The sequence below is a fragment of the Colossoma macropomum genome, unplaced genomic scaffold, assembly GCF_904425465.1.
Source record: "Colossoma macropomum unplaced genomic scaffold, Colossoma_macropomum, whole genome shotgun sequence".
NCBI classification, from domain to species: Eukaryota; Metazoa; Chordata; class Actinopteri; order Characiformes; family Serrasalmidae; genus Colossoma; species Colossoma macropomum.
The window spans coordinates 30919838-30944572 of NW_023494803.1; the positions used below are offsets into that span (position 1 = coordinate 30919838).

General features: G+C 39.9%; 1 protein-coding gene across 5 annotated transcripts in view; it reads right to left on the bottom strand.

Annotated features, from left to right (window-relative positions):
* aqr (aquarius intron-binding spliceosomal factor) overlaps window positions 1-24735 on the bottom strand; it is a 62049-nt gene that overhangs the window by 13820 nt on the left and 23494 nt on the right. For all 5 annotated transcript variants that reach the window (XM_036592952.1, XM_036592954.1, XM_036592950.1 and 2 more), the window contains exons 20-32: window positions 21165-21334; window positions 20489-20730; window positions 20195-20338; window positions 19573-19642; window positions 18184-18294; window positions 16587-16696; window positions 14376-14511; window positions 13025-13234; window positions 9394-9531; window positions 9239-9310; window positions 6378-6565; window positions 6066-6237; window positions 598-768 (exon numbers count right to left, since the gene is read on the bottom strand). In XM_036592952.1, the coding sequence (XP_036448845.1) occupies window positions 598-768; window positions 6066-6237; window positions 6378-6565; window positions 9239-9310; window positions 9394-9531; window positions 13025-13234; window positions 14376-14511; window positions 16587-16696; window positions 18184-18294; window positions 19573-19642; window positions 20195-20338; window positions 20489-20730; window positions 21165-21334 (1934 nt within the window). The remainder of the gene's footprint in view (window positions 1-597; window positions 769-6065; window positions 6238-6377; window positions 6566-9238; window positions 9311-9393; window positions 9532-13024; window positions 13235-14375; window positions 14512-16586; window positions 16697-18183; window positions 18295-19572; window positions 19643-20194; window positions 20339-20488; window positions 20731-21164; window positions 21335-24735) is intronic.

The window sequence follows — 24735 nt, forward strand, 5'->3', positions numbered from 1 at the left end:
GACAATCCGTGGTAATCAATGTTTTTGGTTTACCGCAATCACAGCAGAAAGGCCAGAGCAATAATTTCTAAAGGAAACACAAAAGACAGAGGACCTAAGCTTTAGGGCTGATTTATGTGTTGTGTTTTAGTGTGCTAGGCAGCTAGCTAAATATGCTCTTGCAATGTTTGCATTTGTCAAGTTAACATTAATGAGTCTATATCCTAGCAACAGCAAATTGTGTCCACACCACTCGACCTGGACAGAGAGCAGAGTCTGTGGTGTACACAACAAGACTCGTTCTATCTGAAAGGCCCGTATGAAGACTGGAGTAATGCTTTCTCCTAAGTGACAGTGTAATTAAGAGCACATGGCAATGTGATATTGGACAGAGGCCTCTCTCTACAGATGCCCTGCCTCAAAACTACCACTGTCTCTCTCTCTCTCTCTCTCTCTCCCCCCCCCTCCTCCTGCCTGTCTCTCTCTCACACACAATCTAATTCAGACAGATATGTAGGCAAATGCCAAAGTCTGTGCTCTGTGTAACTCAATAAGCCCAGTCATAGGAAAAAAACAGATTGTCACTGAGTCAAAAGCAGTGGTAGAGCTTGTGCTTACTTTGTTGGGCTGGCTGAAGAATGGGTTGTTGGCGCAGCGCTGATTGATGACATCTCGGATTAAGTGCTTCTGGCCATTATAGGTGGTGAGGATGCTGATCCGATCTGCTGGGTAACCCAACAGCCTCATGTACATGTACAGGGCCACGGAGTATTCAGCCTCAGCCAGGTTCTACACAAACACACAGCAAAGAAACAGCAGGTTATATGCCAATTACTATCCTGAGTCTGTATTATTCATTAGCAAGTTGACAGTTAAAAAGAAACAGCACAACCATACAATTCTAAAAGTGTGACAAACTCACAAGATCACAAACCTAGTGAACTTTGAATTAAAGGAATGTGAGTCAGTGTGGAAAAAAGGGAAAATAGTAAGTCATTTTAGTCACATGCCTCAATGTCACAATCAAAACTAATTAATGGGGAGCTATTTATTTTTTAAAACACTGAAGAGTGGAAGAAAAGTCAAGATTTAGGCTAAAAACAATATATATTTTACAAACATCTGTTAACACAAGATATATCTTAGCTATATGATATTTTATCATCATATTCACATACTGGACAAAATATGAAGCTTATGTCACCATTAGAAAGTTACACACAGTAATTTACTGTAATGATTTGTATACACGTACTTGTCCTGCTCAGCTAATTATTTATTAATTAAGGGGTTTTTTATAATGCACAGAATATATAAATATGAAGATACAGTACATTTTCAAACTCTAACTCATGATTTAATGATTTCACAGCTATTAATGGTCAGTTAACGGTTCTTAAAGTTATTATAAAGTGTTACCTATTAGGTTAACTCTTACCTTGATTGTCAAACAATAACAGTAATTTTGTCTTTTTTCAGCACAAAACTGATGCTTTTTTATTCCTTCTCTGGCCCTTTATCCCAGACAAACACAACCAAACAGAGGTAAGGTATCTAGACAGCCAGGTCCTTATTAACTTTATCTTGTAGCTTGTTGTCCTCCCCATCCGACAAGTCGCTTCTGTCATTCGAGTAATCCATTCTCTCCATTGCAATGGTGATTTAAAAACTGTTACTAGTTATCTGGCTGCAGTAAGATATTCAGAGCTCTCGTAGCTATCTGCCTTCATTCTGCATTCGCCAAAAAAAAAAAAAATCAAAGTAGCCTACCCCAAAAAACTAAACCTAGCAGTTGTAGTTCTACTAATCTTTTCTCCTTCCTTCAGGATACATCATCAGAAAGTAGTCTTCCTAGTGTGCAGACCAGAAAATGTTATGATACAAACTAATTTGGTACCCTTGTAGAATGTGAGTAGACATCTTTGAACAGATGCAGCAAATATCACATTTTTCGTTTTGGCTGGAGTTTTCCTTTTTTAAACTTAAAAACCTATACCAAACCGTGTACAATATAGTATAATCGTTGTATTTATGAAAAAGAAATTTTCGAGAGTTAAACTGAATTCAGTACTAATGTGAAGTAAACAAAATTGGCTTTTACCAAGTCCTGATTTTGGCTTTAACTAAGCACCAATGCTCCCGTCCACTGGCTCTGGTCTAAGAGTATAATCACATAAACCAATTTAAAACCAGCTGCAGCATCTGAAGCCATTACAAGAACCAATACAATACATCAATGGGAATGGGGTATGGGTGAAATCATGTGGGTATGAGTGTATGCATTCGTGTGTACGTGTGTGAGAAAATAGAGGGGAGACTTTTCCTAAAGCTCACTGACCTGCCACTGAACCATGTACAGAAACACAGATTTCATTCCCCATTGACAAAACAAAAACAATGACAAACTGGCCTAAAAAGTATAAGTGCTTCCTCAATGGTGGAGAATCTCTTTTTTTCTCTCTCTGTCAGATATCGTCTTTCTCTTGGTACAGTAATCAGGCCTTTCCAACAGCAAGCAGCTGCTGACAGAAGACTCATAGTATAAGAATAGATTCTCAGCATTCCAAGCACTATTTAAATGAGGCAAGCACTGATACTACTTTTGAGGAGAGGAAAAAATAAAAAATAAAAAATCAGCTTCAGTGTTCCCAAGTGCCAGGTGGTACAGTGCAGAATCTTGGGCACAGTTGTTCATACTTCAGGCGAGCCTTTTCCCTGTTTTTAAAATACTTACAAGAGCTCTGTCTTTCAAGATGGTTCAAATCAAATGGGGAGGATCTAAAAACTTGTCTCATTAACACTTCAAGTTCACCTAGTTTACGTAACACAGTATTTAACAAAACTGTCCAATGATAGAAACTGTAATAGATGCATTACAGGTTCAGCTGGAGAATACACTCATATGTTCTAGCAATGACCATGTGTGTCTTTCTTAGTATAAACACTGTGATTTTCTGAATTTTGAATGTTCCTTTATGCCCAGATTTACTCTTTAGGAGATCAGGATAATTCAACCATAATTCTAAATTTTCATCAAAAAGGGTTTTAATGGTAGCATGAAAAGCTGGTTTGTGCCTGATACCTAGTTATCCCAAGTTCAGCATTACTTTAAATATTCTTCTTTTGGAGTGGACCATTCATAAGACAAAGGCAGCAACAGTTTTAGTATTATTTGCGATTTACATTAATGACTTTATATCCGTTCATTCTAAAAGCATATAAATTAAAGACTGTACAGAAAGCAACAGCAGCGGACATTTGTTTTCCAAATTGTGGAACTATCATTTTAGACCTTTTTAATCTTTTGCTTTTTTGGAGCAATTTCCTTTCTACCACTTTTGACTATTTTCGGCTAAAAAAATTTGGTGGCCAAAATTCCAGTGCATCCCTAATCCTAAAGTTTCAACTGTGTACCTTAAATTAGTTTTAAAGGTAGACCACATGCATATGTAAGCATATCAGTATCAAAATTAAAATGAAAATGTAATCCTAAATTTGAACTGAAATTTTCCACTCATACACGCAGGCTTGGGCTCAAAATGAAAATTCAAATTCAGATTTAGATGCTTTGTGAGTAGTAGTTCTTTCATGATGAACACTAATAAAACAGCATAGCAACTACAGAAACCTGACAAAATAAGCTGTATTTACAGTCCAGTTTAAAAACTACAAAATGATACCACCTTTGTCACACCCCCTGCCTCCAACAGAACTACTCACAGGCTCCTGCCCTGTACATCCCATACAACCACCTCACAGATGCCAATGGCATCAATTAAGCGTTGATCTCAATTAGAATCACACAAATGATATGGAGAGCAATTTGGTGACCCAGGTTCTTCGTCATAATGCGAGATATAACGGATAGCACAAGATGCCCTTTGGCCCAGTTGGCTTTTACACCAGGTGGAAATGAAAGGACAGCATTAGCATGTTTCATGAATTCCTTACACTGGGATTCTGTATATTGTTAGATAATACTGCAAGGTCAAAGGTGCACACTTTATTTATGGGCAAGAAAAAGTGAACTGGTCACAGTGACCGCTGGGAGGGCGGATCAAATGTGTGTCCAGCTAAGCATTACAGGCATTTTATCTCTGTGCACTTGCACAGTTTCACTCACTGCCACTCCCATACCCTCTTACACTCATACTTACATGTAAAACACATTCATCATGCTAACAGGAAAGCAGTCAATCTTCCAGGGGAACTCTCCCCATCGCCTTCTTTTTCATGTCCTCATACAAATGTGATCTAATGTGCTGCAACTGAAGAGACACTAGTAACCATGGCAACAGCACAGCCTCAAACCACAGTATGAGTGCAGTGGCTGTGGACAGGCATGTTGCTGATATTGAAGAGACAAAGAAAGACAGAGATAATCTAGGAGTATCACTTTTTTTCTCAGGGGAAGAAGGTTTAATTTGCAGCATCAACTATTAAACAGTCCATTTAGTAGATGGAGACCTGAACACAAACGCAAACCAACTCACAGTGGCAAGAACCACACACGCACAATGGCTACTTCAGGGGCTACTATCTTCCTTAGTAATAGCACCCACTCTAATAACATCAGTCTTTAACAAACCTGTAACTAAGCGCTCTCACCAATTATCGGCCACAGAGAAAATCAATCCTTCACATTGGGTTTGGTTAAGTGGAGTCAAAACCCCTGTCTAAACTGTGACATTAGGAGAGAGGGGCAGTTTTTCATATATCACTCGATGTAGTGCTGAACCTAGAGCCACTTAAGGTGAGCGAGGTGGAACATTAGTGTAAATGTACTTTGACTAATGAGGCGTAACCAATGAGCATGGGAATAGCTGCTGGATAGTTAGGAATAAACTGCTGTAGGCAGCAGCCCTCGGAGGGCTACATGGCTGCTGATTAACGTTTGTTCAGCTGCTGCAGGAATTGACAGTGCAAACAGTGGCTTCTTTATTGGTCCTCAAGTGACCAGTTCTTCCTGATATTACAGCTGTGTGTGTGCTTGTAACACACATAATGAAGGCGACTCCAACCAAATGCCTCAAAACCGCATCAAGCTAATGTAGCAAGACTCGTGATGCTCACGCCACATGATGACTAAAGCACATGGCCACTCACCACTTAAGCACAATGAGACCTTTCAGCACACACACAGACACAAACAGAGACAGTTTCTAATGGAAGCAAACTGGGTGACTGCCAATATTCAATATTTTATGCACATGCACTTATTGAGCACTTTATTAGGAACACTATACTAATACTGGGAAGAGCCACTCTTTGCTTTCAAAACAGTCCTTTTCAGTTTCTCCAGTCCTTATCTGTCCAATTTTGATTTCTTGGCTGACAGAAGTGGAGCGAAATCACTTCTGTCAGCCAAAATCACTGAGATCACATTTTTTTCCATGGCTGATGAATATTAACTGAAGCTGCTGGCCCATATCTACATGTTTTTATGCACTGTACTACTGCCACACAACTGAGAAGGTGTACAAGTGTTCCTAATAAAGTGCTTGTTGAGTGTATCTGCCCATGCTGATACCAATGTCAATACATAAACATTTATAAAATTCTGCTCTTCTGGAGTACAATAAATAAGTCACCACATATCAGTTTGAAATATTCTAATCGAAACGTGTAATAAATGTGCTTTATAATGTACCCATTTAAAGATCTAATCACAAGCTAACATGATAGCTATGATACAACAAATTCAATACATCATCATATGTTGTATTATTACATGCCTAATACTTGACCCATTCTGACCAAACATATTGTCACTGATGTATTCAGACTTTAGAATTGCCTACTTTAACTGATTAAAACAGGTGTAGAAATTGAAGCGTGTCCATTTTACATATGCTAAAACATTTCAGTGTGTAAATTTGGAGCTTTAACATGTGCCACTGTGTTATCTTAGAAGCGAGAATGTATGCACATTCAGAACAGAATTCACTCTGCTAAGATCTTATTATTGATTTGTTTAATCGGAGTAATGACGAAAGGCTTTTGTATTTGTTACATCATTTACACATCAAAAATAACTGCACGGCACTAAAAGATTAAACAGATATCAATGATGGGCCCACGCTGACCTGGTAGAAGTAGGGGTTTGGTTCAGATTCGCCAACGCCATTGAAGTCCTCCACGTTGATGAGCTGGAAGTCATAGGTCAGGCCTGGATTGGGTGACTGGAACTCAGGCTGACTCTGCACATGAGGTAGATTCCCCAACTGCTTGTATCGCCAGTTATACAGATTACACAGACTGTAACACACAACACAGGGCTACTGAGTTAGGCCTCATTTTCATTTAAGTTTATCACAATTAAATATATTAAAATCTGCAGCCATCAGCAGGAATATAGTACTTCAGAAAAACGCAATTGCATTAATAAAAATCCTGACCTGGCCCGAGCTCTACCCTGAGCATCCAGGTCCACAGTGGGCACACCCAAACGCACAAAGCGGGTGAAGAGAGACTGCTCCATGTTGGAGTATTTCTGGAAAGCCATGTTCTTGATGACCGGAGGTAGCTGGTGGTGATCGCCAATCATGATCCAGCGTTTCAGCCGACTGTAGCCGTCCTCTGGGTTCTGTCACAAGGAAGACAGGGAGACGTGCAATGTCAAACTACTGTTTGAAGGCTTTTAGATCATATTACCATTGTTAGGTTAGAGGTATCTGGTACAATGTGTTTTGAAAGGGCTAAATAACCTGTTTTTTCACTGTAAATGTTACTAATGTTACTGTACTAAAGCTACATTGTATGCTATATTTAGTTCTGGAGATTTTCTTCCTCTCTTATTCATAACCCTTAAAGAGTTGATAATTAGTAAATAAATGGTGAAATCACCAAATAGAGTCACGGCTCTCAAAGAGTAAAGTTAATTTTGACTTTAAAGGGTACTTAAGCCAGTCTGAATGTATCAGCTAGGTAGATAAGACATATCTCTGCATTCGCTTCAGGTGAATGATGGAGGTGCAATAGAGAAGGCAACACAAGCATGACAGTGTTGCATTTCAAATATCATGTATCTTCCAGTACACTTCATAATTTAAAAGGCAACATTCCACATGACTTTCCTTCTATGAAAAGCCTGAAAGACAACAACGTAGTACAATGATTAGATTCGACTGTGTCAAATTACTGATGACTGAATTTGATTTCCAACACCAGTTATGTTCCATGGCATTGACTCTCATACTAATCCTAACCCTACACCATAACCCTTCAAGAAACTGAGTAGTAAAATCCTTAAATCTCTAAATACTCATCTACTTCCCTTGTCTCAGGAAGATGCAATCATGCTTTGAAATGAATTTAATTATAGTTCATAACAAGTGTCAAATGCATTAGTTTCACTCAGGTAGCTATAAAGTTACCCAGTAATTCAGAAATGGCAAAAAGTTGGTCAGTTTAAGTGACTGTTTCTGAAATAGGTTATGTTAATAGCCATGTTATTGTTCAATCCACCACACATTCAATGCTGGAACATTTTTACATAGAAAATGATACTACTTGCATCAGCAACTTCACAGGCAACTGAGCGTGCAGTTCTAGTGAAATCTGATGGTGTGGCTAGGTGTTTCATGTGATGAAGAACATGAATAATGAATTTAACATACATTTTATTGCTTTTTTTTGGAGTTCAGATAGTATAGTCACAGATCTGCAACCCACTGGCGCCCTACAGATCAACCCTCACTATTCTACTGCAAAACTCTACCTGCTAGTTCAGTTGCTATAAGGCACTTCATTTTTTATGTTTGTAGGGCAAAATTAAACCAAAAGCTTTGCTTCTGTAGAGCTCATCTAAGACAAGGCCAGGTGGCTGAGTGGAGAGGTGAGCCTTGTACCAACAACACAGAGCAGTCTGAGTGGGTGTTAACACCTTCTAAGCCTGCTGCTTCTCGACAAACAAGTCTCCCTCTGAGAGTAGCTGTATGCTCCAACCACACACTCACAAACCCCTCTTTCTGAAAAGCAAAGCTGTTACAGGCTGACTCACGTTTCAAACCCTCTCAGAGGCATCCACAAGCACATCTGTGTTTACTCACTGCTTTGTTGCATTGTATTCATTTAGCAACCTTGCAGCAGCAGAGTTTAACATTGTGACCCCTGGTTCCTATCACAATCACTGTTGTTAAGCTTTTCTACAATTTCATAATGACCATTTCATATCAAACTACTCAGAATGACACCGTTTACAACAACTTCAATGACCGAATTGTGGAAAAAAAAATTAGAAATTGGTGGAATTCCCCTTTAAAGTAACAACGAACACTAGCTAGGGAATACTACTACTTCTGTCATATTTATAGTAAACACCAAGGATGTAGGGCAGGTAGCATCCAGTTGATCAATATTCTAGTTATCAACTGAAAATTATTAGTGCGATCCAAAAATGACCAGCAGGTAGTCTATATAAAGGGGCCACTTTGGTAGCATGGTATGAGCGCTACTCAGACAACTGATGGAGTAAATATACAGGTCAACAATCCAGTTAACTATTCTAATGTTTTAACAAAACAGTAAAGTGCAACAGTTTTACTTTGCTACAATGAAAAAAAGTGCCTTAATGTCAGCATGCTGCTAAAGATGCATTGTTAAGAACATACTGGAGAAGGCAGAGTGGCTGTAACTACACTAGCTGGGGTTAGTTAGGACCATGAACAACAAAAAGATATTGCTCTGCTCTCAATGTTACCTCAACAAACTAAGATGTTGGCTCATCATTCACTGAGGAGAAAAAACCTTGTGTCGAAGCCAACAAGGCATCACAACTACCTCTGCACTTGTTAGCTCTAGTGTTAGTTCATTCAAGGCAGCTTCCAGTACTGCAGCACTATGACCAAAAGTTATTTAAGAATTATAAATGTAAACCAAACATAAATCTCTTTAAGGTTTTTTTTTTGTTTGTGCTACTTAATTATTTGTGTGCTAGTACCAGTGTACATCTCTATAGTAAACCGATGTTTGCGAGGAACCTGGCAGGCAGATGGCAGTAGGTTTCCCAAGCTAGTATACAGTCAGTTAGTAAGGATGCTTTTTGGACAATGATGATTAAGATATCTCTAGGTGATGAGCTGGTGCTTATGAGGGGGAAACATGACCGGTTCCAACAGTGTCCCCAGGCACAAAACAGTTTCTATTCTGCTTCACAATTCTTCTGGTGGTCACAGGGAACGCACTGCCAAACCTTAAGCACGTGACTGGTTGAAAGAGGCCTTCAGCTGAAGGCTGAACATGAAAAAGACAGCTGTACCTGAAGTAGTAGAGGAATAAAGGTTTCAATCTCCAGGATCTGTGCTGCTTCCTCCATCAGGATGTTGTCATACTAGAACAAAGAACAAACATATGATGGGATAACTGTTCATGCGTGAGCTGATATCAGTCTTTTACTCTTGCTTGAAAGTTTACCTTGAAGCCCAGTTCCACAAGGTCATGCCGCTTGAGAGCAGCATGCGTGCAGGTCATGGCAATGATCTTGGCCTCTTTCACTAGCAGGTATTTGGATCTGTCCAGACCACTGCGCAGCAGTTCAAAGGCCCTGAACTCCTGTGGGAAAGAAAACAGCAAGAGGCCATTGTACTGATGCATTTTATTTTTTACCCCTCAATTGCTATTATAAACTCTGTGTGGTGCTAAAACACACACACACACACACACACACACACACACACACACACACACACACATCTTTAGAATCTCTTTAGAATTAAACATGCTGTTTTTGCCACTGTGCCTTTAAGACTGATACGTAAATGACCTCTGTTCCGATTAGCTGCCCTGTACCAATCTGAGCTGAAATACTCTTTATAACCTTAGTGTCAATAGGCAGAGCTAAACTGCTATAGGCTGAATAGATGGATATATGTAAATGTATTGGTTGGTTTTCGTGACATTACAGAAACAGTGAATTCTAAACAGACTGATTTGCATCTCAGTCTCTATATTTGGACTGTATGGACTGGGGAGTGAACGTTTTGAAACTTCAGCAATGTTTATATACTACATCAAACTCTAAAAAGGTGAGGAAAATTTGGTTTCTATAAAATGGGTCCTCTAAGGATTTAAGAATGATCTCATTTTAAGAGTCTTTTATGTTGTCAATAGTTTAGGAGTAGTAGCTTGGGTTGAAGCAGAGGGCAGATTTTCTTACAGTGGCTGACGCAGAGAGTACCTTAAACATGGGTAAAAGGAGGAATTGTTGCCACCAGTATCAGAGCTCTGCTGGTCAAAGCCTGGAGCAAATTATGTCATGTAAAAAGGGTTGGAAGTGAGGGGCTAACCAGTGGGCTATATCTAGATGCCATGTTGCCGGTTAAGGCCGAGGCAGCTCTCAGGCCACCGGGTTATAAATATTTTATGTGTTACTATTTTAACATTAATATTAAACCGATCAGAACATGCAATATTGATGAGGATATTTTTAACCCTGCCTCATCCCTCTAGGGTGAAAAGCAGCTAAGCTGCTTCTTGTGCCGAGGGTTAGAACACAGAGGAAAAAAAACGAGACACACACTGAAGCAGTGCCGCTGCAGCATATCTTTGAAATACAAGAGTCTTGCGTCTATTACAGCGGCGTCTCGTTGTCAGTCGCTGCCTTATCAAAGGGAGAAAAATGTAACTGGCAGCGTGAGCTCTCTTTCATTTTGCCTTGATGGAAAAGCATATCTTGAGGAAAAGATAAGACTGCTGTTTTATCTTGAATGGAAAAGTGTGGCAGGCCAGTGCAATACTCTGATATGAAGACCAAATCATCAGGAAATCAAGCCAAAACATGCGTGCAAAGAGCCTAAACCAATAACTCTGTTATTGCTTTCTGAAGCCAGTGCTTCCATAAATTGATAATGACATTGTTATCTCTGTATAAAACCAGGGATGGCCTTGGGCACTGGGGAGTGAGTGAGGAATTTGGAGAGAGAGCTAGGTGGGAGGCGCACTGGCACAAAAAGGATAGGAGATAGGAGAATGGCTACAAATGACATGCCACTCATCATCATGCTAATGGCAGAATGACAGACATGCTGATGTGGGGGAGAGAAGGATGAAAAAAATGAAAGTGATGGGGGGGTATGATCAGAAAAATATGAAGAGAAAACCCCCTGCTTTGCTGATATCTATACAAGTGGACATCTGAAACACAGCCACTATCACAGCCTTTAGCAAGAAAAAGTGGCAAACTTACTTTTGTAAGTCACTCTGGATAAGAGCGTCTGCTAAATGCTGTAAATGTTATATTTTTACTTACATTTTAACTATGACCACTCATTATTTTTAATCACTTGTTCGATATTTTTTTCTTGTTATTGCAAATTTTAAATTATTTTATAGATTACTCAAAAAAAAAAAAATCTTGTCACCTTTTTTAAGTAATGAGTGTGTGAAAAAAAAAAAAAGACAGTTGATATAACTGTGGTGTCGTCCTATTCACAGACATGAAAACTCATGAGAGGTGAAAAGGGTGAAAAGTTCAAAAACCAATCTCCTGTAGCAGGGCCCAGTGGTATCCTTCCTAGTAGAAAACTATACTTTATGTGTGGAGTGTGCATGTTCTCCCAATGTCTGCATGGGTTTCCTCCCACAGTCCGAAGACATGCAGTCAGGCTAATTGGACATGCTAAATTGCCCCTAGGTGTGAGTGTGGGTGTGAATGCATATATCTGTCTGTCTGCCCTGCAATGGACTGGTGACCTGTCCAGGGTGTGTCCTGCCTTCCACCCAATGACTGCTGGGATGGGCTCCAGTGTGTGTAATATTTATTTTAACTTAATTTAACCAGGGTAATCACACTGAGATTAGAAATCTTACTTAAAATCTTACCTAGGAAGCACACACACACACACACACACACACAAAATCAACAAAGAAACACCATCACCACACCACCACGACCAACAAAATTAAATGAAAAACAAAAACAAACACAGGGACATAATTCTTTAACAATTATCTGAAAATTGGTCAAGGAGATAAATTGCTCCAATTTCAAATGATTCTGCAGATCACACCACCCAGAAGGAGCACAGTAACATTATCAGAATTAGACCGCATCGGAATGTCCAACTGAACATAAATATTAGAATGTAAATTGTACCAACACTTATTTGTTAATAAGAATGCAGACAAATATTGCTTCATAGACAAATATCATCCAACCAATCATTTCATAAAGTTCACAGTGATGAGCTGAATATTTAAAAATTAAAAACTCATCAAGCCTATATGATTCACATGAATGGCATATAAATTACTCAAAACAGTGAATTTTATCAAAAGGCTATGAGTCAATGTGCGAACTAGAGATGTCACAAGAACAGGTACCAAGTCAATGCCAAAATGTTACAAATTTCCATTGTCAGTAAAAGTGTACGTATGTGTGTGTTTGTGAGTTAGGCCTCTTCCTTCAGGCATTGAGCCAACTACTGAATTCTCGATTTTCATTTCACGGTATCAAGTTTCCGTATCAAGGGACGTAACAATTATGAATTTTTAAGGCAGACTCCAATTTCTTTACAGCCAAACTGGCCAATATTTTTGGGCTGATTTTACTAGCCTTTTTTAAGCCGAAAACTCACATTATGCTCGCAAAATGAAAACATGGAACACACTAGGACATTTCCAGAACTTTCTATTAGCAGTAAATCACAATACATTATTTGCTCTTCAGTGGGCCAAACTGGCATGTTAAATTCAGTTATCTGTTTAAATAATATGAATCAAACAGTGCTACACAGCAAGCAAGAATCAACTGACTATTTAGCATCATTAGTCATGCATAATTACGTTATGACACATGTCATTATGATACCTACTTTAATTGTTTAATTGTTAAATGTTCACACGAAGTTGTTCATGTTTACACAAAGACTTTTAAGTAAAGGAGTGCCTGCTGAATGGAATCTCTGTTCTTTGTGGTGTCAAATAAAGTAGTTGAGAATTGTCTAATTTCACCAATACTGGCATGAACTACTAAAATTCTGGTATTGTGACATCTCTGGAGCACATGAGCTCCTCAGGGTCTAACCCTAAGGGCACAAACACTTACTTCCAGCTGTGTGAAAATCTTGCGGATGTGGCGGTAGCAGCCCTCTGCTATGTCCATGTCCTCCTCGTAGGTCTGGCCCTTAAACACAGGCTGGGGAGCATTAGAAAAGTACTTATGGAAAGGGAAGTGTGAAGCCACGTCCTGTGGGTTCACCTCCCGGCCTGGTTTGGGCTTGACCTTGCTCATGTACTCCTCCCAGCGAGACATGACCTGCATAAAAAAGAGAGATAGAGTAAGAGAGAGATAAAGAGGTAGAGAGAGAGATGAAGAGCTGCATCACTGCTTGAGGCTTCCATCTGCACTACTTATCAACTGCTAAACCACCAAATATCACCGAAGGCCCTCCTCCCAGGATGATACACATCTTAATGAATACTGTGCATGTATTACTGCAAGCTGTATCACTGCTTAGAGCTCCTCACCCCCAAGGCAGTATAGTATATAGAGCCTGGCTGATAAAGCCCTGAGAAGGCAGTGAGGAGAGACAACAGAACATATGAAAATTGAGGAGAAGAGGACATTAAATAAATAAATAAATCAAATCCCTGTCTAAAGAACATGAGTGCACTGACTTAGGTGTCTGAAACCTGAGCTGGCAGAGCCACTGGGCTCCATAAAGAATGACAGTGCCTGTGTCTGACAGAGTGTGCCTGCTATTCTCATCCCCTCAGCTTTGCTCCCCTGTTCACTGCTCATCTTTAAGACTCCTTGCACAGACAAGACTCCCCTCCAAATCCTCTCATTCTTCTTGTGTATTCACCCATGCCGGGTTATGCTTCTCTCCTGCCTCTCAGTGTGACAGCTTGCCGACTTTGTTTAAGCCCTGCAAGGAGTCAGGTCTATTTTAGGCCGTGTTGTTGATGAAATCTGAAAAAAAAAAGCTTCTGTCTGATCTGGCATTTTCACTCAATTGTGTGTGTACAATAATTGCACAGGCCAAGTAAACAGGAGAGAATTGGACTTGGTGAGGAGCACAGATCTAAAAAGAACGTGCAGCAGCAATACTTGTTTGTGATTATTCTGCAGGTAATGCTTTCTTTCTGATGATTTTTCCATGGAGATCATGCAATAAATTATGCAATCAATGCTGCACAGTGCACGCATTTGTCAGTTAAATGTTACTGCAGGTCCTTTGCAGTCATACAGGAATTTTGCTTTGCCGTTCAGGCGAGATACAAGCAGTTCTATGAGTTTTCTTGGTTTTCTAGGTCTTGCCTTGACATCCACTAGCAAATTCCCATTCCATTTCTTAATGGCACTTACACAACACTGGATGTATAATACATTTGGAAATTGGACTTGGTGAGGAGAACAGAAAAAAAAAGTTAAGAGTCAGTTGTAGCAGCAGCACCTGGTAGAGATAGAAATGGCCAGCGGTTTCACAGGTGTAGGACACATCTCCTGGGACATCAAGGCTCTCCTGCAGGCGAGCCACCTCTCTGAGCAGCTCCAGCCTTCGGGCCAGCACGTAGTTCACTCTCCCATACCTGAGGTACAACATGACATGCAGTTAGGGATGGAAACGCATGCTGGCACAGAAAAATGACAGCCTGTTCAATCTGCAGTGCCCTGCAGAACTACTGAATGAACAAAACCATGAAAAATAATGATTTGATAGTGACATTCATATTTTACTTTATTTTAATATGAGTACATGTTCACATGGCATGATACAATATGCGAAACTTCCTTACTTCTTTTCTTCCTTAGAACACGGGGAAGGGCAGCGTTAAGATTCATTTTCCTGATCAACCACATAACATTATATAATTTTTAGGGCTGTCAAACAAATCAATCACAGTTAATTGCATTATTATGTCTAGTTTTGCAGTAGTTTGCAATTTTCACCACCGACATCCAGTAAGAACTGTGGCTGTACGATCCAACCAATGAGCACATATATAATTTATATCATATACACAGTCAACAGTTCCAAAGGGTCCAGGTATTGCTTTAAAAGCCATTTAAAAGGCATATTTAAATGAGAGACTATGACCACAGACTCTATTATAGCAACATACAGCGCACAAGCAGCTGGGCCGTCACTACTATGGACAGTTCAAAGGGCCAGCCATAGTAGCAGTTCTCCACAGTAGTGCATTATTAACGCATTAACTGTGACAGTCCTAATAATTTTCTTGTTGTTATTTACTTTAATTAATGAACCAATCCTGCAGCGGTTACAAGGGTCAAAAAGTGTCTAAAAATTCTGATTTCATAATATGGAGTTTGTCAGGAGGGCAGAACACAGCTGAGCTCATGAGTTTGTGTTTTCATGTGCTCTCATACCAGGCGTTCAGCCCATAAGGGCCCCCAAAGAGAGCCTGACGGGAGGGTTAATCAGCAGCTACACAGCGCCGCAAGGGAATGTCAGTGCTCTGCAGCATGACAAAAGTGAAGCCAAATGTGTGATCTCACAGCCTGTGGACGCACTGGCTGCTTTATTAATCATTCAGCACCCTCAATACAGCTCAGGGCATGACAAGCATCAGGCATGTGCTCACATCTAAAGTTGGGGACACAAATTACAAAGGAAAAACTCCAATTACGCAACATACAAAAAAGTAGCTTGAAACAGTTTGACTGCATTCACACAATAGTTAAAATAAATATAAATAAATATTTAGTTTAAAGAATGGATTTTTTAACATATTTCACCTATGTGTAATACAGATACCTGACGTTTCAGCACAAATAAGAAAAGCAGATTTAAAAACCTTAACGATTAATAGATGGCATCAGGACAAGCCACCCCACCCGAGAGCAGATGAAAAGAATACTAAAGGTGTGGATGTTAACAGAGTGCACCAAGCTTCTCATCTGCCCGATATACAAAATGCTTTACACCCATAATGAACCAAAAATGAAGACCTTGTTTCATGCAACTTTGGTTCCCTGCTAAACTCTAAAAACAATCTGGACCTCCTGCAATTAAGAGCACTGAACTTTAGAAAACTGTTCTTTATAATCATTTTAGTTATTTTTAATAACTAATTTAAAAAATCATTTATGGAGCGAGGGATGAATGTTTTGATGGCGCCATAAACTTCCCTCACTGCTTACAGAGGGTTTTTCATTTTTCATCTTCTACGGCATTAATTAAATTCTCTGCCTTCTCCTCCCTCTTGCCATTGGGCTGGAAACCCAGTGGAATTTAAATATTGTTAGCTCTTGTCCTCGGCGCCTGCCTGGGCCTCCTGCTATCTGCATAATGCAATCATGCCCCTCTAGAGCAGATGCAGTCAAACACATTCATCACTGCTGATCTTGCACCATCAGACCCCACTGCTTTCCATTAAAAGCCTGATGTGGCTGAACAAGGGTACACATGCTGTCCTGCACAAGTAATGCTAGGATCAGTAGGAAGGGCATGCACTCACATGATGGACAATTTGATTCAAACTTTTTATTCATATGAAAACACCCTCCGGCTAGAAACAGTGCTGGCTTGTCTTAGCCTAGAGGTCCAAATTGAAAACAACAATCAAATGGGATCAAGAAGAAGGCAATGTGTGACCTCTAGGTTTGTCAGCTTTGATCATATATACACTCTTAGTCTCACCTGCTGAAATCCTTCTCAGTCTCTAGCTCCTCCTCCCCGTGCCCCAATCGCAGTAAGTGCCGCTCATCAATGTCGAGGGCCATAATCTTCTCAAACAGTTGGTTCAAGGCCTGGGTAAGACGAACATATAAACAGTCAGAAAAATGTAGGGATGCATCAAAATTACAGCCACCATCTTTCAGCGAAAATGGCTGAAAATTTTGACAGACAAAACAAAGACTAAATAGGCCTACAACAAAGATTCAAAATCTAAGACTTTACAAATAACTTTGTAATGAAAACTAGAAAAAGCACCATTTATTTCTCTCCTGTGCCAGACAGCACAGATGCATTCAAACTAGAGATGGCAGGATCAACTGGCTATGTATCGGTATCGGTCGATTTTCAACCCAAATATGTGATCAGCCAATATTTCTCTAACTTAGCCAATCATGAGAGCTGATCAGTGATGTAAAACATTTGAGCCATATTTCACGTTAAGTATTGCTGCAGCCGTGCGCAAGGACCATAGCCCTTTGGTCACAGGACCCTGCAGTTCCTTGTTCAAAGGCTATATGGAAATACAGACCTTTTGAATTTGGACTACGGAACTAAAGGCATATTCACATCAAGTCAGATTTTTAAATACGAATGTATTTAATATATGAGTATATTTTAAATAAACATACATATCGTCGCTGTCCAAAGAAAAACACGCATCTCCATTTGTGTTGATTTTTTAGTTTTCTGCATTATTTAAACATGGTGGCTCCCCTTAATAACCTATAGAAAGACCCGCAGAATCGCTTGTCATGCAGCTTCAGCTAGACAGACAGGCATTAGAAATTAGATTTATTAGCTCAGTTCATGTTGAGTATCAAGAGAAAGTAGAATACGAATGACCCTCTCCGCTTCAGGTTTGATACCCTATGTATCTTTTCCTAAATTAGCATTTTAAAATAGAAAAAAAAAAAACTAATGAAATGTGTGGAGACAAGCAAAGGTGTATGGGCTCAATGCAACTTCAAAAAATGTATTTACAATGAAATATAGTATGATTACGTTCCCGAACTAAAGATACTGAAGACATACTCTTTATGGTACCACACCAGTGACAGTTCAGTACATTTTTTTTATTCCCCTGAGAGTGTACATACATAGGCTGGGTTTAGACATGCTAACTACGTAAGGGTTGTTCACACTGCCAGTACGGCAAAATACAGAAGGTGTAATTTGACCACAGACATCATGCAAATAAAAGTATCTTCACAGTACGTAGATATAAACATGAACCCTCTGCCTCAGGATAAACTGTAATCTGTGATTTGATGTACGAAAAGAAGATAGACTTCAGTGCTGTAGAAGGAAGTTAATTTTGAGTGTCTGAGTGTGCTGCAATATTTTGAGTCTGATTGATGGCCATTGTGGCCAAGATTTAAGAATTCCCCCGGCAACACAGGCTTAACCGAACATTTCAGGGCATGAAATGATCACATTTCTCCGAATGCCATTTCAAATCCAATCATGTGGTGATTACAGCTAAGACAGTTTAGAGGGGGTGCAAGAGTGTGGAGATGTAACAAGATGCTAAGCTCCCTCAGGCAGCGGCAGGCTCTACCTGATTGGAATGTGTCACGATGAGAGTCCTCTGCTCTGGGAAGTTGTGGTACAGGTTGGAGATAATCTGCACAGCTACATCTGTTTTGCCTGTACCTGGAGGACCCACGACCTAGAGAAAGGGTCGAAACAGAAGAAATAAAGAAGAACAGTTAGATAACCAATACATAAAGACCCATCTCGACAGGACACAGTGCTTCTAACAAGAGAGAGCTCAGTCTGTCAGAGTGTTTGCTCAGAGCCGTGCTTGTTCTCTTATTCTCTTTTTCTCTTAGTTACATGAACAGCCTCTCGAGGAGCTGCAATGTTTGGCATGTGGGGTCACACAGACTGAAACAGACTCAAGCGCAAAACGCTGGAAAATTTGGATAAATGGGGCTTTTGTGAAAACAAATACAGAGAGACTCGAAACTTAAAACGCCATAAGAGTAGGTGTGATGTAACAGGCAGACTGCAATGTGTTATAGACTTAAGTCACACTAGACCAGGATCAGGAAAATATGAGTAGGACTGCAATAATTAGTCTAAAATTTTGTTTATGAATGAACGGTGATGTCAAATGTGGATTTTTATTGTATGTGTATCCTTTAAAGTACTCTATAATGTTCATTTGACACGTGTTTCCACTGATAACACTTCACCGTGGCTGCTTGCCACGGCAAAAAAAAACAAAAAAAACAAAAAACACTTTTTTTTATTTTAAGATAAATTAAAACAGGGAAAGACTAATGTTGATGGGGAAACCCATGACTTGGCTGTGAACCAAGCCCACACATGCCAGCAATCAGCCAAGGTGGAGAATGACAGGCACGTAAGCTCACTTGTTTTACAACTCTATCGATATCTATCCTGCCATATTCATTCCGAGGCAGCCACACAATAAATAATAGCCAACAGCCCCTGCCAGCAACCAATCAGCAGTGTGAGGATCTCTCTCAATCAGCAGCTCTGCAGGCAGTGTAAGGGTGGCAAGGACACCTCAGCTACTTTACTCAAAGCCTCCCACAGCCATATTTCACCCACATTCCATCCATATTTACATGAATGATGGCAATGCCTGTGAAAAATAGCCTGAATATCCTGTAACCAAATCGACCTGGACAGACAGCGCCACAAATTGAAGAGGGAACAGATGAGTTGCTCTCAAATACACTGGGAAATTGTACCAAATTTCACAAAGCCTATACTGTTCAGTTTAGTTTACTGTGTACAGGCCAGTTTAGTTTACTGTGTACAGGCCATTTTTGCATATAAAACTGCATGACCATGAGAATAATGAACTTACGACAATTATCAATCTTAACTGAAAGTAAATATACAGCTCATACATCAGTGGCAGGCACTCAAAGTTACTGATCACTGATAAATAAAGATGAAATAGTGCTCTTACCATGGTGAGACCAGGCTGCATGCCTGCACGAATAGCCTCAATCTGAGTTGGGGTAAACTGGATGGTGTTCCTATTCAAATACACAACAATAACAGGATCAGAAGGTGCTTTGAAAGAGTCAAACTAATGCTTTCTTGCATTAATTAATTTCAATATCAAAGAAAAGCTGGGAGGAGCACAGTAATATCAATATTACATCAAGAAGAGCACTATTTAAATTTGTTTGATGATCCAACTCCAGTAACAAAAAGCTCTTGACATTCAGTTTGTAACTGGTGCAGATCAAAGCAGTATAAGTGACTGACTGAGGCAAGTTTGTGAAACGTCCTTGCACCTAAGGAGGCAAAAACTTTAGCTAATACACACTTTTTTTCAGCTAGAACACACTTTAAATGAACGCCTGGTTTCTAAAGCCTCAAAGTTGCTTCAAGTGCTGCAAAAAGCCCAAACTAGAAAAAAGTGTTGGAGGCCAAAACACAGCTGTTTATGCTGGGGATCAACAAAAGGCAGGTGTTTCTTACTAGGTAGCTACAGGCACTCTGGTAAGAGATGAAACCTGACTGGTGGTTGTGGCCTCAACTCCATGCTATATTTATACCAAAGGGTCATGAGCTCTCTTCACCGTTTGGGCTGATTATAGGGATAAGGTCCCCGGTTTGGAATCACATGGGGCTCCACAATCAGTGCAAGATCTTCCTCCTTCTGCTCCTCTTCCTCATCTGCTTTCCGCTTCTTGCCCTTTGCATTCTGTATGGGGAATTTAATTCTGTACAGAAAAAATATACATGTTTAAAGCAATGTCAGATTAAATTTTAACAGACCACAGTTTTAGTTATTTTAAGTAGCATTTAAACAGGGATTCAGGGTCACCACTTTGAATACCTAAGCAGTAGTCAGACTATAGTGTGGCCCTGACCTGAATGGAGGGACCTGTCGAGCTGGATCTTCCTCGGTGACCTTTACCATGTAACACGGGAAACAGGACTTCAAGTGATCAATGGACAAGAAAGTATCATTGAAGTCCAGAGATGAGATCTGATTGGGCATCTTGGAGTAATGGGCACTCCCAGGATCACCGTATCCCAGAATAATGTCATGCAGCCAATCAGGGACAACACACTCAGTGTTCATCAAGTTACGAATAGTCTCCAGCACGGCCTGGATGGGACAGACAGTGCACAAAACTAGCTCAATAAGTGTTAGCAAAGAAGTGTTAGCACTCTTGAGATACATCTGTACTCAAAAAAACTGCAAGGCTAACAGCACTGTTATTGTTGTTATAACCTAATGAGCCATGCATTTCAATTCAATCAGCATGTCAGATGCTTTTACGCCTTTCTGCTAAAAGTTTGTGCTACATAACAGGAGGGAAAATTAATTTACTTACCATATCTATCAAGGTACATGCCCTGACTTAATTCTCAGTGCATGTCTTTGTCTTAGAAATGAATATTGTGACAGTAGAAAAAGGAAGGTTTGAGTTGCCCTCAAATTATTCCATAAGCGAATCATGGTTGCTTCTCATGCCTACAAAACTTCATAAATGCCCTTTTTAACTGGCCATTGACAACAATTACGACGTTTTGACTGACCTTGAAATTATTTTCCTTGGGCTTCCGTCTCATGATGATGTTAAAGGTCTCGTAGGGGTCCTCAGCACCAGTCTGGACGGTGCTGGTCATGTCCTGCTGGTATTGATTAGGGTCCAGCCACACTCGAAACGTTCTTGTGTCACCTTTCAGCTTAGGTTTTGGATCAGGACCTTGGGCCAAGCACAGAGAACATTCTTGAGGCACACATGAATGAAAATGGAGTTTGCTCTATGAGCAAGTATTTGTGTAAACACTCGCAGCAAGTTACGCAAGTACTGTAATGTTAATTCAGGTCAAATGTAAGGCCTACCTAAAGTGGGGAGGTATACAGGCAGAGATCAGAGAAGCTACTTTACTCTTGCTATAAAAGCAGTGATCCTAGAGGGCAACCTTACTCGATATTTCCATTTTGGTATCCTGTCTCCTGAGCCCCAACAGGCTCAGCACTTTAATCCTGGGGATGGATTACTACTGCCCACCTCAGCACAGCTATATGCATGCAACATATTCTACTGATGCCTGACAGCCATGGAACAGGATTAGGTCTGATACCCACAGTGGTGAGAAACCTGTTACGTGCAACATTTGTGGGCTCACCCAGGCTCGTCAAGACAGATTTGGTGAGGAGTTGGAATTAGGGGCGAAAAATTTTGCTCCAGCTTCAACAAGCCAGTTGGTTTCTTTCAGATCATCCCTCCTGCTCTGCTTCTCCCTCCACTGTTTATCCTTCTGAGCCTTCTTGGTTCTCTCAACCACTCATTACGTTGGTAAAAGTGCTTCTGTTCTGGGACACTGAAGTGAACGTCTATATTTGCTTTTGTGTTGCTAAGGCTTACTAGTCTAGGTCACAGGTAGGCAATTACATAAACCTATGAATTTTGTGACTGAGGGGAAAAAGCGCTTTTTTTGATGTGTTGCTAGTTAAGCCACTTTATTCTTATTAAAATGTCTGCTTATGTGTGCACCTTTTGTTTTTTAACCTTGTCAAATGGTGTAGTTTTAACCGACCAGCTGGTGCCCAACCATTAGTGTTTTAATTCTTCAGTCTTCAGTCCTCTTCTTTTAGCTAAGCTAAACTTTGTACAATTAGCGTCTTATTGCCATTCTGTATGAATTCTAGAAACGCAACTAGAGTTGCTTTCTTTTGGGTGGGCATGTTTTGTGTACGTTTGTACCACGTAGGATTCTGCACTGTCTAGTTTGTCAGGTCAGAGGGCAGGCACCATCTCATGCAGTTTCCCTTACTGGCAAGGAAAGTGTAGAGTAGTTAGCTTTGGTTTTATTTTATTTCTGTTTCATCACCTTTTCAATATTTTAATGACACGTTACTGATCCCATAGCACCCTAAACAAAATGTGCGGTCGTAACAAATCTCTTCGAAATCTCTTCCTTTAAATGCCTCTTCAAGGGACACTACACAGCTCTGGCTCAGCCACCATTAGCAGGAGCATTTATTTTCCTCTGCTGTATGCATGCAATAGGAGGAGTTTTGCTGAAGCATGCCCGACCCCTGTAGGCATCTGAAACATTAATCAGTGTCTGGTTGTTGCAGCAGCCCCTTCTTACGGCAACAAAGCTTGCATTTTTAATAAGATGAGCGGGAGAGGAGACAGAGCGGTTATGGGTACAGACACATGTTCAGACGACAGGACTAAACGCTTAAAACAAGATGAGCGCAGGTGAGCCTGACATCACAGCAATAAAATGGTCTGTGCTGGGAGGATGATGGTACTGGATAGGCTGCTTGGCTTTGTGGCTAAAGCAAAAAACTGAGCTGGATCAAAAAAAAGCTGATTCACAAACGGATGCAGGCACAAACATTAACTGCTCATGTGCACAATGCACTCCTGAAATGAAAATCAGTGCAGCAGCAGGTGTCATCTTTTCATCATTGACCACTCAATCACTGAGTATATTCCAAATGCAAGATTACACCTACATGAAAGTGGCAGAAATAGCCCCATTTTCCACAGAACAATACTAATTGGACAGAAACCGGCAAAAGCAGTGTGACAGAATGAGGGTGATTGCTTCAATCTGTCATCAGTGTTTACGTACCATGGCAGCAAATCCCTATTAACAACAAAAACCCTGAGTGAGCAAGTAAGCCTAAAAATCCTCACTGCTGTGAGGTGCTGAAAAACAGTACTGTCTCCAAAACCAACTTTGCTTCTCTCTAGGGGATTTTATACATATTGTCTCTCATTTAAAAACATTATTTTACAATGAGAAAAAAAAAAAAAACACCCCTCACTCAGAGGCACAAATAAATAATTCAATAAAATTTGGAAAAAAACCTAAAAACAAAATACATAACACTTCAACAGCAGAGACATGGAACATTTCATCTGAGACCGAGACATAGCTGACACTAGCATCTAGTATTTTATGCTGGGCTAGAAGTATCACAGTATATTGAGTGGAGCTGTAACAAACAGATTCCCCGATAACGGCGGGGAAAAAAGGGGAAAAGAGATGCCATGATACCACGTTTTCTTTTTCAATACTAATGCCAAAATTGAAACCTTGAGTATCAGCCTACTGCTTGATTCTTTTTCGTTAATAAAAAACTAGGCTTTAAAATTTGTTATTTTTAATTGAAGCACTTCACTTAAGATAATCATCTAAATGCAGGCTCAATGCTCAAACTGCCCAAACACATCACTACCCCACAGGTAGAAATACACAGCTGTTAGGACTGTAAGTAAAATTGCAAACAAAAAACAGAAAGCAGTGATTTATAAATTTACTTTGACCTGAATTTGAACAAAAACAGTACTTTAGACAAGATTTGTAATGTTTTATCTTATCAGCTGGCTTCTTAAAAATATGTTTATTGTGACATTGAGGCCAAATTTGACGTTCCTAAGAAGTTGAGATGGGGCAAATAAAGATTCGAAACATTGACAAATGTTCAAGGATTTTAAACAGGTGATGCAATCATGCCTAGATATAAAAGCACCCAGGAAAGGCCTAGTCCTTTATGAGCAAAAAAGCAGTAGCAAAAAATCCAACAGTTTAAAAATAACATTCCTCAGTCACAGATTGCAAGGATTTTAGGTATTTCACCCTGTACAGCGCATAATATCATTAAAAGATTCAGGGAATCCAGAGAAATCTCTGGCCACAAACGACAAGCCAAAAAACCTTAACTGAATGCCCATGGTCTCTGATCCCTCAGATGGCACTGCATTAAAAACGGGCATGTTTCTATGATGGATATCACCACATGGGGTCAGGAATATAAATAAATAAATAAATAAATAAATAAATAAAATAAAATAAAAAAATGTCAATAAACACTGTCTGTTGCTACAAATGCGAGTTAAGACTGCACAGTGGAAATCTTATGTGAACAGAGTCCAGAAATGCTGCCGACTTCTCTGGGCTCATCCAATATGGATGAATGCACAGTCGAAACGTGTTGTGAATTGATGAGTCAACCTTTCAGACTGTTTATAGAAATTATGCACGCCATGTTGTCTGAGCCAAGGAAGTAAAGAAATATCCAGATTTTCTTGCACATCTGTAAAGGCACCATTAACACTCAAACACATTTTGGAGAAATTAT